The sequence below is a fragment of the Rhinopithecus roxellana genome, chromosome 17 (genome assembly GCF_007565055.1).
Source record: "Rhinopithecus roxellana isolate Shanxi Qingling chromosome 17, ASM756505v1, whole genome shotgun sequence".
NCBI classification, from domain to species: Eukaryota; Metazoa; Chordata; class Mammalia; order Primates; family Cercopithecidae; genus Rhinopithecus; species Rhinopithecus roxellana.
Window position 1 is genome coordinate 84,994,826 of NC_044565.1, and position 13,369 is coordinate 85,008,194.

Genomic DNA, 13,369 nt, shown 5'->3' on the forward strand with positions numbered 1-13,369 from the left:
CCAATGGAATAGATAATCCAGAAATACAGCCACACACCTACAGCCATCTGATCTTTGACAAAGTTGACAAAAACAAGCAATGAGTTAGAGACTCCTTATTCAATAAATGGTGCTAGGATACGTGGCTAGCTATATACAGAAGAATGAAACTGGACCCCTACCTTTCACCATATACAAATATCAATTCAAGATGGATTAAATATTAAAATGTAAGACCTCAAACTATAAAAATCCTAGTTAGAAAAAAAAAGAGAAAACACCGTTCTGGACATTGGCCCTGAGAAATAACTTATGACTAAGTTCTCAAAAGCAATTGCAACAAAAACAAAAACTGATAAGTGGGACCTAATTAATCTCTTTAGATTAATTAAGCTCTTTAGCTTCTGTAAAACAAAAGAATCCACAGACAATCCACAGAATAGGAGAAAATATTTGCTAACTACATATCTTTATAGATTCTGGACATTAGACAAATGTCTTTATCCTAACTTTGTCTAATATCTAGAATCTATAAGGAAATTAATTCAACAAGCAAAAAACAATGCCATTAAAAACTGGGCAAAAGAACTGAACACAGTGGCTCATGCCCGTAATCCCAGCACTTTGGAGGCCAAGGCGGGTGGATCACGAGGTCAGGAGATCAAGACCATCCTGGTTAACACGGAGAAACCCTGTCTGTACTAAAAATACGAAAAATTAGCCAGGCATGGTGGCTCGTGCCTGTAGTCCCAGCTACTTGGGAGGCTAAAGCAAGAGAATCGCTTGAACCCAAGAGGCAGAGGTTGCAGTGAGCAGAGATAGCGCCACTGTACTCCAGCCTGGCTGATAGAATGAGACTCCATTTAAAAAAAAAAAAAAAAAAAAATTGGACAAAAGACATGAAAAGACACTTCTCAAAAGAAGACATACGAGCAGCCAACAAACACATGAAAAATTGCTCAACATCACCAATCACCAGAGAAATACAAATCAAAACCACAATGAGACATAATCTCATACCAGTCAGAATGACTATTACTAAAAAGTCAAAAAACAACAGATGCTAGAGAGGTTGAAGACAAAGGGGAACACTTATACATTGTTGGTGGGAATGTAAATTAGTTCAGCCATAGTGGAAAGCAGTTTGGAAATTTCTCAAAGAACTTAAATAAAAACTACCATTTGACCCAGCAATTCATCACTGGGTATATATCCAAAAGAAAATAAATAATTCTACCAAAAATACACATGCACTTGCATGTTCATCACAGCACCACTCACAATAGCAAAGACATAGAGTCAACCTAGGTGCCCATCAATGGATACCTGGTGGATTGGATACAGAAAACACAGTAGATATGCACCACGGAATACTACGCAGTCATAGAAAAGAATAAAATCATGTCCCTTTAGCAACATGGATGCAGCTGGAGGCCACTATTCTAAGTGAATTAACAAATTAACAGAAAACCAAATACTGTATGTTCTCACTTATAAGTGGAGGCTAAACACTGGGTACTCGTGGACATAAAGACAGCAACAAGAGATACTGGGGACTAATACAGAAGGGAGGCACGGAACAGGGCAAGGGCTCAAAAGCTAACTGCTGGGTACTATGCCCACTATCTAGGGGATGAGATCACTCATATCCCAAACCTCAGCAACCGCATCACGCAATATACCTATGTAACAAACCTGCATGCGTACCCTCTGAATCTGAAATAAAAGTTGAAATTATAAAAAATAAAATAAAATCATAAATCTAATTAAATTATGTATACATCATTGTATAAAGATTTTTTAAATCCGACCTCAGTTTTTGTGAAGATTGTGAAAATAGCAGTCATCCCCAAACGTTTCTTGTTGGCAAGTAATGTATTAAATATATTAAATATGATGTTGTTACATGACCATGAGAGTTTTTTAAATTTCTAGAATACATCTCGGTGGAAAGATCATCATCAAGAGGGAAAGGACTATCTTCTATTTAAAAGAATATTCCATAAATGCACCTTGAATAGAACAAAGTTTTATGTACACAAAAACTACATAGAACACAAATGGTAAATTAAAGAGTCTATAGATCCTTCAGAAATTCCAAATGCTAGAAACTAGAACCTTCATGATTTACATGAGGGAGATGTTTTACCCACTGTCAGTTTCAGAAAGAAGTAAACACTATAACTGAAAAGAGACTAAGTCAAGAAAGAAACCTTAACTTTTTTTTTTAATCAATGCGTTATTTTGAGTGACAATTTCAAAGTATCAGAAAGAATAAGGAACCAATTTCTTTAAAGACTACTGGTGAAAAAGTTGGAAAAATGACAGACAACTCACTGAAAGGAAAGTAGTGGGGGTTGGAAACATGTATAGTTACATAATAAACATACCTACATACCTTTTCAACTGATTATTTAGAATAATTCAGAAAAAAGAAATAAAAAGAACAAAGCAAAACAAAACAGGAGCTCAGAGCTCCAGGCGACAAGGTAACAGACCTGACATGAGGAGAGACATTAAGGTGCATTTTAATCTATTTAATTTTAAAAAAAAAATTTTGGGGGGGAGACGGAGTCTCACTCTGTCACCCAGGCTGGAGTGCAGTCGCGAGATCTAGGCTTACTGCAACCTCCACCTACTGGGTTTAAGCAATTCTCCTGCCTCAGCCTCCTGAGTAGCTGGGACTACAGGTGCACACCACTACACCTGGCTAATTTTTTGTATTTTAATAGAGACAGGGTTTCACCATGTTGCTCAGGCTGGCTGCAAACTCCTGAGCTCAGGCAATCCGCCCGCCTTGGCCTCCCAAAGTGTTGGGATTACAGGCATGAGCCACCGGACCTGGCCTATTTAATCTAAATATTAACTAAACATATATATACACACATACACACACACATTTTTTTTTTCTTTTTGAGACGGAGTCTCACTCTGTCGCCCAGACTGGAGTGCGGTGTCATGATCTCGGCTCACTACAACCTCTGTCTCATGGGTTCAAGTGATTCTCCTGCCTCAGCCTCCCCAGTAGCAGAGACAGGTGTGTGCCACCACACCTGGCTAATTTTTGTATTTTCAGTAGAGACAAGGTTTCACCATGTTGGCCAGGATGGTCTCAAGCTCCTGACCTCAGGCAATCTGCCCGCCTCAGCCTCCCCAGTAGCAGGGACAGGTGTGTGCCACCACACCTGGCTAATTTTTGTATTTTCAGTAGAGACAAGGTTTCACCATGTTGGCCAGGATGGTCTCAAGCTCCTGACCTCAGGCAATCTGCCCGCCTCAGCCTCCCAAAGTGCTGGGATTACAGACGTGAGCCACCGTACCCGGCCTAAACACTAATAATTGAAACTTATGGGACTGCAAGTCATAAACTGAATTAGGATAGTCCTCTGGAAAGTATGATGTAGTAGAAGGAAGATCAGAAGTCAGAAGGCCTGGGTCCAAGCCCTGATTCTGCCAGGAAACAAGAGTCTAGATCTTTGACAAGGCACTTAAACATTCACAGTCTGGACTCTTAATCTAAAAACGATTATGTTTGAAGAGATTATTTTGGGGATTCCTCTTAACTGTAAGATTTATAGACTCATTATTTATAACAGATGCCTTAAATCGGCACTTAATGAATATTTGTTTCTTTTACTTCCTACTCTGACTTAAATGTTTGAAGGTTTGTAAAAGAAAGCAAAAACAAGAAAATACCTGCCCTGCTGTTTAAATAAACTGTGGATTGCCCGGCAGGCATAGTGGCTCACAGTGTAATCCCAGCATTTTGGGAGGCTGAGGCAGGAGGATCACTTGAGGTTGGGAGATTGAGACCCACTTGGGCAACATAGCAAGACCTCACGTCTTAAAAAAAAAAGGTTTTTTAATTAGCTGGGCATGGTGAAATGCACCTGTAGTTGCAGCTATTTGGTAAGCTAAAGCGGGAAAATCGCTTGAGGCCAGGAGTTTAAGGTTACAATGAGCTGTGATCATACCATTATACTCCAGCCTGGGTGATGGAGCAAGGCCTGGCCTCAATTAATCAATAAACAAGCAAACAAACAAACTTTGTATGATCTGTTTGAAGGAAGTTTATAAAAAGCCTAGATTTTCTTTCTTTCTTTCTTTCTTTTTTTTTTGAGACAGAGTCTCGCTCTGTTGCCCACGCTGGAGTGCAGTGCTGCGATCTCGGCTCACTGCAACCTCCGCCTCCTAGGTTCAAGCAATTTTAGTGTTTCAGCTTCACTAGTAGTTGGGATTACAGGCGCATGCCACCATGCCCAGCTAATTTTGGTATTTTCAGTAGAGATGGGGTTTTGCCATGTTGGCCAGGCTGGTCTCAAACTCCTGACCTCAAGTGATCTGCCCACCTTGGCCTCCCAAAGGGCTGGGATTACAGGCATGAGCAACCGTGCCTGGACAAAAAAAGTCCAGGTATTTTTTTTTTTTTAATTGCCTAGGCTACCGTGATTCACGCTTCATCAAGTTAGCACTGTGAAGCGCATATCTGGTGTTTGGGAGAGATTTAAAAGCCCCTACATAATAAACATTTCTGGTCACAAAACTGTGACTTAGAGTAAGAATGCCACCTGAACACCAATTTCCCTGGCAATGCTGAATGTGGAAGGGTTGTCAAAGAAAAACCTTTAGCAGGTTATGCTACTATTAACATAATAAAGTGAAAACCTACTTTGAAATAAACCCATTTAAATAATGACAAAATTAACAAAACATACACCTCAAGGCCTTAACACACAAAATAGCCATCTAATAAGGTAATTAAGCCTAAACTAGTCTTACACCCTAGAAAGTTGAAACTGCTCAATTCTCTACAGGAAAGGACAGCCCCGTCATTCAACTTGCCAATAAACCTGCTTTAGTGACAGATCATTATGTTCCTACTCAGTTAAATTAGTAGCTGTGCATTGCATTGTTAGTAATAGACACTGAATAACCAGGTTTATAAATCAACTTTTACTTACTCTTATTTACCACTTACATAAAACCATAAATTTCACAACCTGATTTATATTCGAGTCAAGAATTATTCCTCTAGGAAATATAAAGTTTAAAGTTCATGATCTTAACAGTACAAAGACTAATGGATATTCTTACCGGATGAAATAAGTATGCTCAAGCTTTCTAGCTTGCCATACTGAGCAGCCACAAATAAAGGTGTGATTCCAAAGTCATCCTGGCATTCCTTGTTTGCTCCTTTTTTAAGAAGCAATTTTATGATCTCAGCATTTTCCTAAAGCACAGATTCACATTTTAAATAAGAAAAAAAACAAAGAAAATAAAAGGTATCTTTTTTCTTATTGTGTTTCTTTTTCTTTTTTATCCTCTCACTAAAGGATAACTTGAAGAAAAAAACAAAACAGTATACTGCTGTATTAGTTGGAAAGAAATTGGCCAAACAATCAGATTATCCTATACTTCTAGTTAACTCAATAAACGTAAACATGAAACACTGATCTCTAGGAATTATAAACCTTATAGAATCCTGCAAAATTAGCTTGCTAACCCAAGCACTAAGGAGTCATCACAATTTCTAAATACACTATTCTAAATAAAATAACCCATTGCTCTTCATCAATTTATATCCCAAATAACTGACGGTTTCTTAAACATGGCATCAACATTTTTAAAATGTAGATAATCCCTATAGCCCAGAGCTTCTACAGCTACTACAGAAGTTGGTTTATTCAGAATCATCATTAGCATTTAGACTGCCTTTTCTGTACTGCACTAACCATCATAAATCACAGGCGAGCAGAAAGCAAAAACTGCATCGGACTGTCATCTTAAGAGGGTAAAACACACAATTTACATGGAAATGAAATAATACATTCAGAGGTTACCTGAAAAGAAGCCTGGTGCAAGGAGTTCCATCCACACATAGAATGGGATCCATTAACATTTGCTCCGTGTTGAAGCAACAGCTTTAACACATCTATCTGTCCATTTTCAACAGCTGCAATACAGCAGTTAGAAAAATTAATGTCAGCAAAAAGGCATGTTTGTAGGACTGGACACTTTGGTGATGTTCTTATCACTTATTCACCTCAGAACCACAATGCTCTCATTATTCCTAAACATTTATGACAATTTTCTTAGCCTAAATCTATTAACACATATCTAATTCTTTCTGAACACACACAAAATTATTTTCAACAGCATGTTAAAAGACACAGAGGAACTGGAAGCAAGAAGCAAACGTTTATTCTCTCTGAAAATGGAAATAGCCTAGTTCTAGTTTGTTAAAATGAAACTGGGAGGATGTAACATGGACAATTCAGAAACAACAGTACCAGTCTGGAAAAGCAATCTCAAAAGGACTGAAAGGTTTGTTATTACTACATTTGATCACAAATAAAAAGAGTCACTGACAAAACGAAAAAGCAAGTTCTTCATCTTAGTTTTTTTTTTTTTTTACCATTATGAACCGTAAGCATTGTCAAAATGTTCTTATATCCATCAATGAAAATGTAAATGTTCTTGCTTATGTGAACTAAAAGGGGATTTCAGAAAGAAATAAAAAATGTTGTTAAAGAGATGCAAATTATTTTGCATAAAACTTTGCTATGAAGGTGGCACTAATTATGGAGGAATTTAAGCACGACGTTAATGAAAAACAGAATGCCAGAATAGAATTATAAAGTGCTTTACAAAATAAGTACAAACAAATACACACATTATTAGCAAATTAGGTATATTGTGAATGTTGTTATGTGTAAGGCTACTGAGTGACATCTTTAAAATTTAAGTTCAGAAACTTAAAATTGAGAAATAGTAATATTTATAAGAAAGAAAGGTAAGATGTGTATAAGAAGGTCTGGCTAACGTGCTTGGATATGGGAGAGAAGATTTAAGTTGATTTCATATCTTGGCGATTGTGAACGGTGTTGCAATGAACATACGAGTGCATGTATCTTTATGGTAGAATGATTTCTATTCCTTTGGGTATATACCCAGTAACGGGATTGCTGGGTCGAATGGCAGTTGTTTTCAGCTCTCTGAGGAATCACCATACTGCCTTCCACAATGGCTGAATTAATGTACACTCCCATCAACAGTGTACACATGTTCCTTTTTCTCCTCAACCTCGCCAGCACCTGTTATTTTTTTACTTTTTAATACCAGCCATTCTGACTGCTGTGAGATGGTACCTCATTGTGGTTTTGATTCGCAGGAAAAAAGATTTGAAGAATAAGATTTTTTTTTTTTCATTTCAAACATATAGTTATTCTGTATCTCCTACTATAGTAGGAGGCAGGAAATGGGAATCAACACTTCTCAGTCACAAAATTAGAAAGGCACATTTGGATAATGAGTCACATTAGAAAACGCTAATATACATGAAACAATGGGAATATAAAAATCCTTAAAACTGTAAAGCAAGAAATGATAAGTGTGCTCATTACTACTGAAGATGAGTAACACGCCACTGATATTCTATTAGTTTTATATATTGAATTTATACCAAAGCTTATTTCCCCATAAGACTCTCAGAAGTTCTTTAATAAAAAATTATCCACCAGGTGTGGTGGCTTACACCTGTAATCCCAGCACTTTGGGAGGCCAAGGCAGGTGGATCATGAGGTCAGGAGATCGAGATCATCCTGGCTAACACCGTGAAAACCCGTTTCTACTAAAAATACAAAAAATTAGCCGGGTGTGGTGGCACGCACCTGTATTCCTAGTTACTTGGGAGGCTGAGGCAGGAGAATTGCTTGAACCTGGGAGGTGGAGGTTGCAGTGAGCCGAGATTGCGGCAGTGCACTCTAGCCTGGGTAACAGAGCAAGACTCCATCTCAAAAACAAAAATAAAAACAAAAACTCTTACTCTGAAGGGTTTCAGAAATGTAACCAATGGCTGTGATAGTACCACTGAGGTAGGAATCTAACATAACTAAGTTAATATTCAAAAGCATTTACCATAGAGAAAACAGTTTTTCAAGCTAAGCAATTTCTGTATAAACGATCTAAAGTCAATCTAATTTGGGGTGGCTTGCAGGTACCCCATAAATATATATACTGACTTTACCCACAACACTTTTTTGGGCTTTTTTGGGGGTTTTTTTTTGTTTGTTTGTTTTTGTTTTTTGGGGGGATGGAGTCTCGCTCTGTCGCCCAGGCTGGAGTGCAATGGTGCGATCTCAGTTCACTGCAACCTCTGCCTCCCAGGTTCAAGCAATTCTCCCACCTCAGCCTCCTGAGTAGCTGGGATTATAGACACCCACCATCATGCTTGGCTAATTTTTGGTATTTTTGTACAGACGGTGTCTCACCATGTTGGCCAGGGTGGTCTTGAACTCCTGACCTCAGGTGATTCACCTGCCTCGGCCTCCCAAAATGCTGGGATTACAAACGTGTGCCATCACACTCGGCCCCCAAAACAGTTTGTTTTGTTTTATTTTGAGACAGAGTCTCACTCTGTCACCCAGGCTGCAGTGCAGTCACCCAGGCTAGAATGCAGTGGTGCAATCTTGGCTTACTGCAACCTCCCCGTCCCGGGTTTCACGCGATTCTCCTGCCTCAGCCTCCCGAGTAGCTGGGATTACAGGCGTGCACCACCATGTCTGGCTAATTTTTGTATTTTTAGTAGATACAAGGTTTCACCATGTTGGCCAAGTTGGTCTCGAACTCCTGGCCTCACGTGATCCACCCACCTCAGCCTCCCAAAGTGCTGGGATTATAGGCATGAGCCACCACACCCAGCCCCACAACAGTTTTTTAAAAATAACTGAAATGAAATGAAAATTGGCCGGGCGCGGTGGCTCCAGCCTGTAATCCCAGCACTTTGGGAGGCCGAGACAGGCGGATCACGAGGTCAGGAGATCGAGATCATCCTGGCTAACACGGTGAAACCCCGTCTCTACTAAAAATACAAAAAAACTAGCCGGGCGAGGTGGCGGGCGCCTGTAGTCCCAGCTACTCGGGAGGCTGAGGCAGGAGAATGGCGTAAACCCGGGAGGCGGAGCTTGCAGTGAGCTGAGATTGGGCCACTGCACTCTAGCCCGGGCGACAGAGCAAGACTCCGTCTCAAAAAAAAAAAAAACTGAAAATTTCAAAAAAAGAAAAATAAAGAAATTACAAATGAAATTACCATATAAAAAATAAAGTCTGAAAATAACAGTAATAATTTCGGGTGGCGGTCACAAAAGGAAAAAAATCTGTTTCATATCAAATTCAACATCATTACCAGTGATTGTTAGCAAAAATCATTCTATAGCCAGTCCATGACTTGAAGATTATCAGGTTGTCAGCAGTGATATATGAAGGAGAGTGAAGATAAGTTTGTTTTCCAGAAGTTAGGCTGACCTTATAAAAATTCAAGTCAAAAAAAATGTGTATTGATTATTAAATACAATATAGATGACAGGAAATTTTTTTTTTTTTTTTTTTTTGAGATGCAGTCTCGCTCTGTCGCCCAGGCTGGAGTGCAAGTGGCCCAATCTCTTGGCTCACTGCACGCTCCACCTCCTGGGTTCACACCATTCTCCAGCCTCAGCCTCCCAAGCAGCTGGGACTATAGGTGTCCGCCATCACGCCGCGCTTTTTTTTTTTTTTTTTTTTTTTTTTTTTTTTTTTTTTGCATTTTTAGTAGAGACGGGGTTTCACCGTGTTAGCCAGGATGCTCTTGATCTCCTGATCTCGTGACCCGCCCACTTCGGACTCCCAAAGTGCTGGGATTACAGGCATGAGCCACCGAACCCAGCCAAAATTTTCATTTTTTTAACCTCATGATGCAATAGTATGTTTTCACTTTTAATATCATAAATACATTAAGAAATCTGATATCTGCAACTATTAAAAACATTTCCCAACGACAAAAGTAAAACCTACACATGAGCAGAAAAATATTATTTTCACAGCCCTTGTTAATTATTTCAAAATAAAGCAAATTTAATAGTTATCAGTTGAGAAATTGTGGTTTAGAAAAGTGTATTTAGAGCTCAGATTTACTACCAAAGCCTCCGCTTTGGAAGAGGAGCATTCACTTTGTCTATTAAAATGGAATTATCAAATTGGATGGGCTGAATGGTTTGCTTCCAAAAAGGAGGTCATTACTTTACACATACATACATACACAGATATACTTTCTGAAGCCTACTGAGAAAACCAAATATAAGAGCATGTTTAGAAACTACCTAGCAAATAAAATACACTTTGCAATCTTTTCTAAGAACAGAGTCAACCACTCAAGTATCTATAAACATTGAGTACTTGTGAATTCCATGGAGATAGTGGGAATACAGATGAAAGGGGAAGGATAGAGAAGGATATCAAAGTATAGAAAGAGTGCTTCTGCCTTGAGAGCTATCTAGATATAGAGAAAAATGATACATGTCAGCAACAGTAAATTAACCCTACCCAATTGAAATAATGATGCTAACAGAAATGAACTACACAACGATATTTTACATTATATTCTGTGTAGAAACTTGATTTACTTTTACTTTTTCCATATCTCATAAGAAGAAGCAGGCTTCCACCTTTTTAGAGTTTCATCTGTGTCCTTTCCCTCGATCCCATACCTTCTCCACTTCTTTTTTCTTTTTCTTTTTTTAGATGGATTCTCTCTCTGTCACCCAAGCTAGAGTGCCGTGGCACTATTTCAGCTCATAGCAACCTCTGTCTCCTGGTACGAGCAATTCTCCTGCCTCAGCCTCCCAAGTGGCTGGGACTACCGGCATGTGCCACCAAGACCAACTAAGTTTTGTATTTTTAGTAGAGACGGGGTTTCTCCATTTTGGCCAGGCTGGTCTTGAACTCCCGACCTCATATAATCTGCCCGCCTTGGCCTCCCACCTTCTCCACTGCCCAGACCAGTTCAATCGGGGAGACCCTAACCCAGCAGCGCTAGAGGAATTAAAGACACACACACAGAAATATAGAGGTGTGGAGTAGGAAATCAGGGGTCTCACAGCCTTCAGAGCTGAGAGCCTTGAACAGAGATTTACTCATGTATTTACTTATTTATTTATTTATTATTTTTTTTGAGACGGAGTCTCGCTCTGCCGCCCAGGCTGGAGTGCAGTGGCGCGATCTCGGCTCCCTGCAAGCTCCGCCTCCCGGGTTCCCACCATTCTCCTGCCTCAGCCTCCCGAGTAGCTGGGACTACAGGCGCCCGCCACCTCGCCCCGGATAGTTTTTTTGTATTTTTTAGTAGAGAGGGAGTTTCACTGTGTTAGCCAGGATGATCTCGATCTCCTGACCTCGTGATCCACCCATCTCAGCCTCCCAAAGTGCTGGGATTACAGGCTTGAGCCACCGCTCCCGGCCTACTCATGTATTTATTAACAGCAAGCCAGTGATAAGCATTGTTTCTATAGATTATAGATTAACTAAAAGTATTCCTTATGGGAAACAAAGGGATGGGTGGAAATAAAGGGCTGGGTTGGGCTAGTTATCTGCAGCAGGAGTATGTTCTTAAGGCACAGAGGTTTAAGAACGCCTTTAAGTGGTTTTCCACTCCAGGTGGGCCAGGTGTCCCTTGCCCTCACTGAGGTAAACCCACACAACCTTCCAGCGTGGGCATTAGGGCCATCACAAACATGTCACAGTGCTGCAGAGATTTTGTTTATGGCCAGTTTTGGGGTCAGTTTATGGCCAGATTTTCGAGGGCCTGCTTCCAACACTCCACTTTGGAGTCTGCTCCTCATATTGTCTCTTCTCCAATTTTCTCTCATTATTCCATCTCTATGGGCTCTACTGTTCAACCTGCAAACTAATTTAGGTTTTCCTTTCCCTAAAAATAAAACAAACAAACAAAATATCTTCCAATCTACCATTTTCTCTCGCTTTCTTTTTTTACCACTAAACTTCCCCCAAAGACTACTCTTAATGAGTCTACATTCAATGATCACATTTTCCCACCAATCACTCATTCATTCATTCAACAAATTCTACTTAGTGTCTACTATGTACCAGGTAATATTCCAGGTACTAGAGACAGAAGTGAATAAGAGACAAAATACCTACCTCCATGGACCTTTTAATCACTTAATCAATAACTATCATGTAAATTCTACTGCCACAATTCATGTGAAGCTATTCCCAAGAAAATAATCATTAAATTCAATGATTTGAATCAGCCTTGAACCTCCTATTCAGTTCCTACTGTCTCTGGCATTAAATTCCCCATATTTTTCTAATATAAACTTTTTTCCCATGTCAACAGCACTGTTGTAGTATTACAAGTTTCTGTAACAACTCGTTCTTCTTGGTTTACTTTTTCTATCCTACTATTCCAGAAATGTGATGACTCACCAGGATTCTGTCTTCAATCTCTATTTTTTTTCCTTTACTTTGTACATGTTCTTTTTTTTGAGATGGAGCCTTGTTCTGTTGCCTAGGCTGGAGTGCAGTGGTGTGATCCCTGCAACCTCCACCTCCCAGGTTCAAGCAATTCTCCTGCCTCAGCCCCCCTAGTTGCTGGGATTACAGACGTATGCCTCCATGCCCAGATAAATTTTGTACTTTTAGTAGAGACGGGGTTTCTCCATGTTAGCCAGACTGGTCTCGAACTCCTGACCTCAAATGATCAGCCTGCCTCGGCCTACCAAATTGCTGGGATTACAGATGTGAGCCACCATGCCCGGCCTATGCATGTTCTTTCTCTATTAGTGAATTTGTTCAATTCTGAAACGTTACTGAGCAAATTCATCTCTAGGTGAATGATTGCTCCTAACTGAACTTTCCCTCATGGTCCAGAACCAAATTTCCAAATATCTGCCAAATATTTCCATCCAGACATTCTATCAGCCCCTTAAAATCGACGCGCTTAACACAGAACTGGAGGCATAAATTTAATAAAACATGCAAAACCTCTATACTGAAAACTACAAAATACTACTGAGAAAAGCAAAGATCTAAAAAAAAAAAAAAAGTAGAATACACCATGTTCATGGATATAATGATTCACTATTATAAAAATATCAATTCTCCCCAAATCAATCTAAAGCTTCAATGTGAGCCCAATCAAAACACCCAAAGGTGCTACGGGTATTGTCTTAACAGTTGGAAAAAAAACAAAAACTGATTCATATAGATGGGAATGTAAACAGCCAAATAAAGCCAAAACAATCATGTAGAATAAAGCAAGAGGACTCATACACCCAGATATCAAAACTAATAAAGCTGAAATAATTAAGGTAGCATGGTATTGGTACAGGATAGAGAAAGAGACTAATAAAACAACTGAAACTGCAAAAACAGATACCCCCAACAAATGGTCACTTTTACGACAAAGGTGACAATGGTTTGGGGTCCACTGAATATCCATATGGAGAAAAAAAAAATCTTGACCCCTGTCCCACACAATACACAATAATCAATTTCATATGGATTGGGAATTAAATTCCAGATTGGATCTGGGAACAACAAAGCTTCTAGAAAAAAAAAA

General features: G+C 39.4%; 1 protein-coding gene across 5 annotated transcripts in view; it reads right to left on the reverse strand.

Annotated features, from left to right (window-relative positions):
* The window catches only part of ASB3 (ankyrin repeat and SOCS box containing 3), a 126,737-nt gene that overhangs the window by 61,762 nt on the left and 51,606 nt on the right, over nt 1-13,369 (reverse strand). For all 5 annotated transcript variants that reach the window (XM_030920803.1, XM_010378883.2, XM_030920806.1 and 2 more), the window contains 2 exons: nt 5,820-5,932; nt 5,074-5,209 (listed from right to left, as the gene is read on the reverse strand). In XM_030920803.1, coding sequence (XP_030776663.1) covers nt 5,074-5,209; nt 5,820-5,932 — 249 coding nt within the window. The remainder of the gene's footprint in view (nt 1-5,073; nt 5,210-5,819; nt 5,933-13,369) is intronic.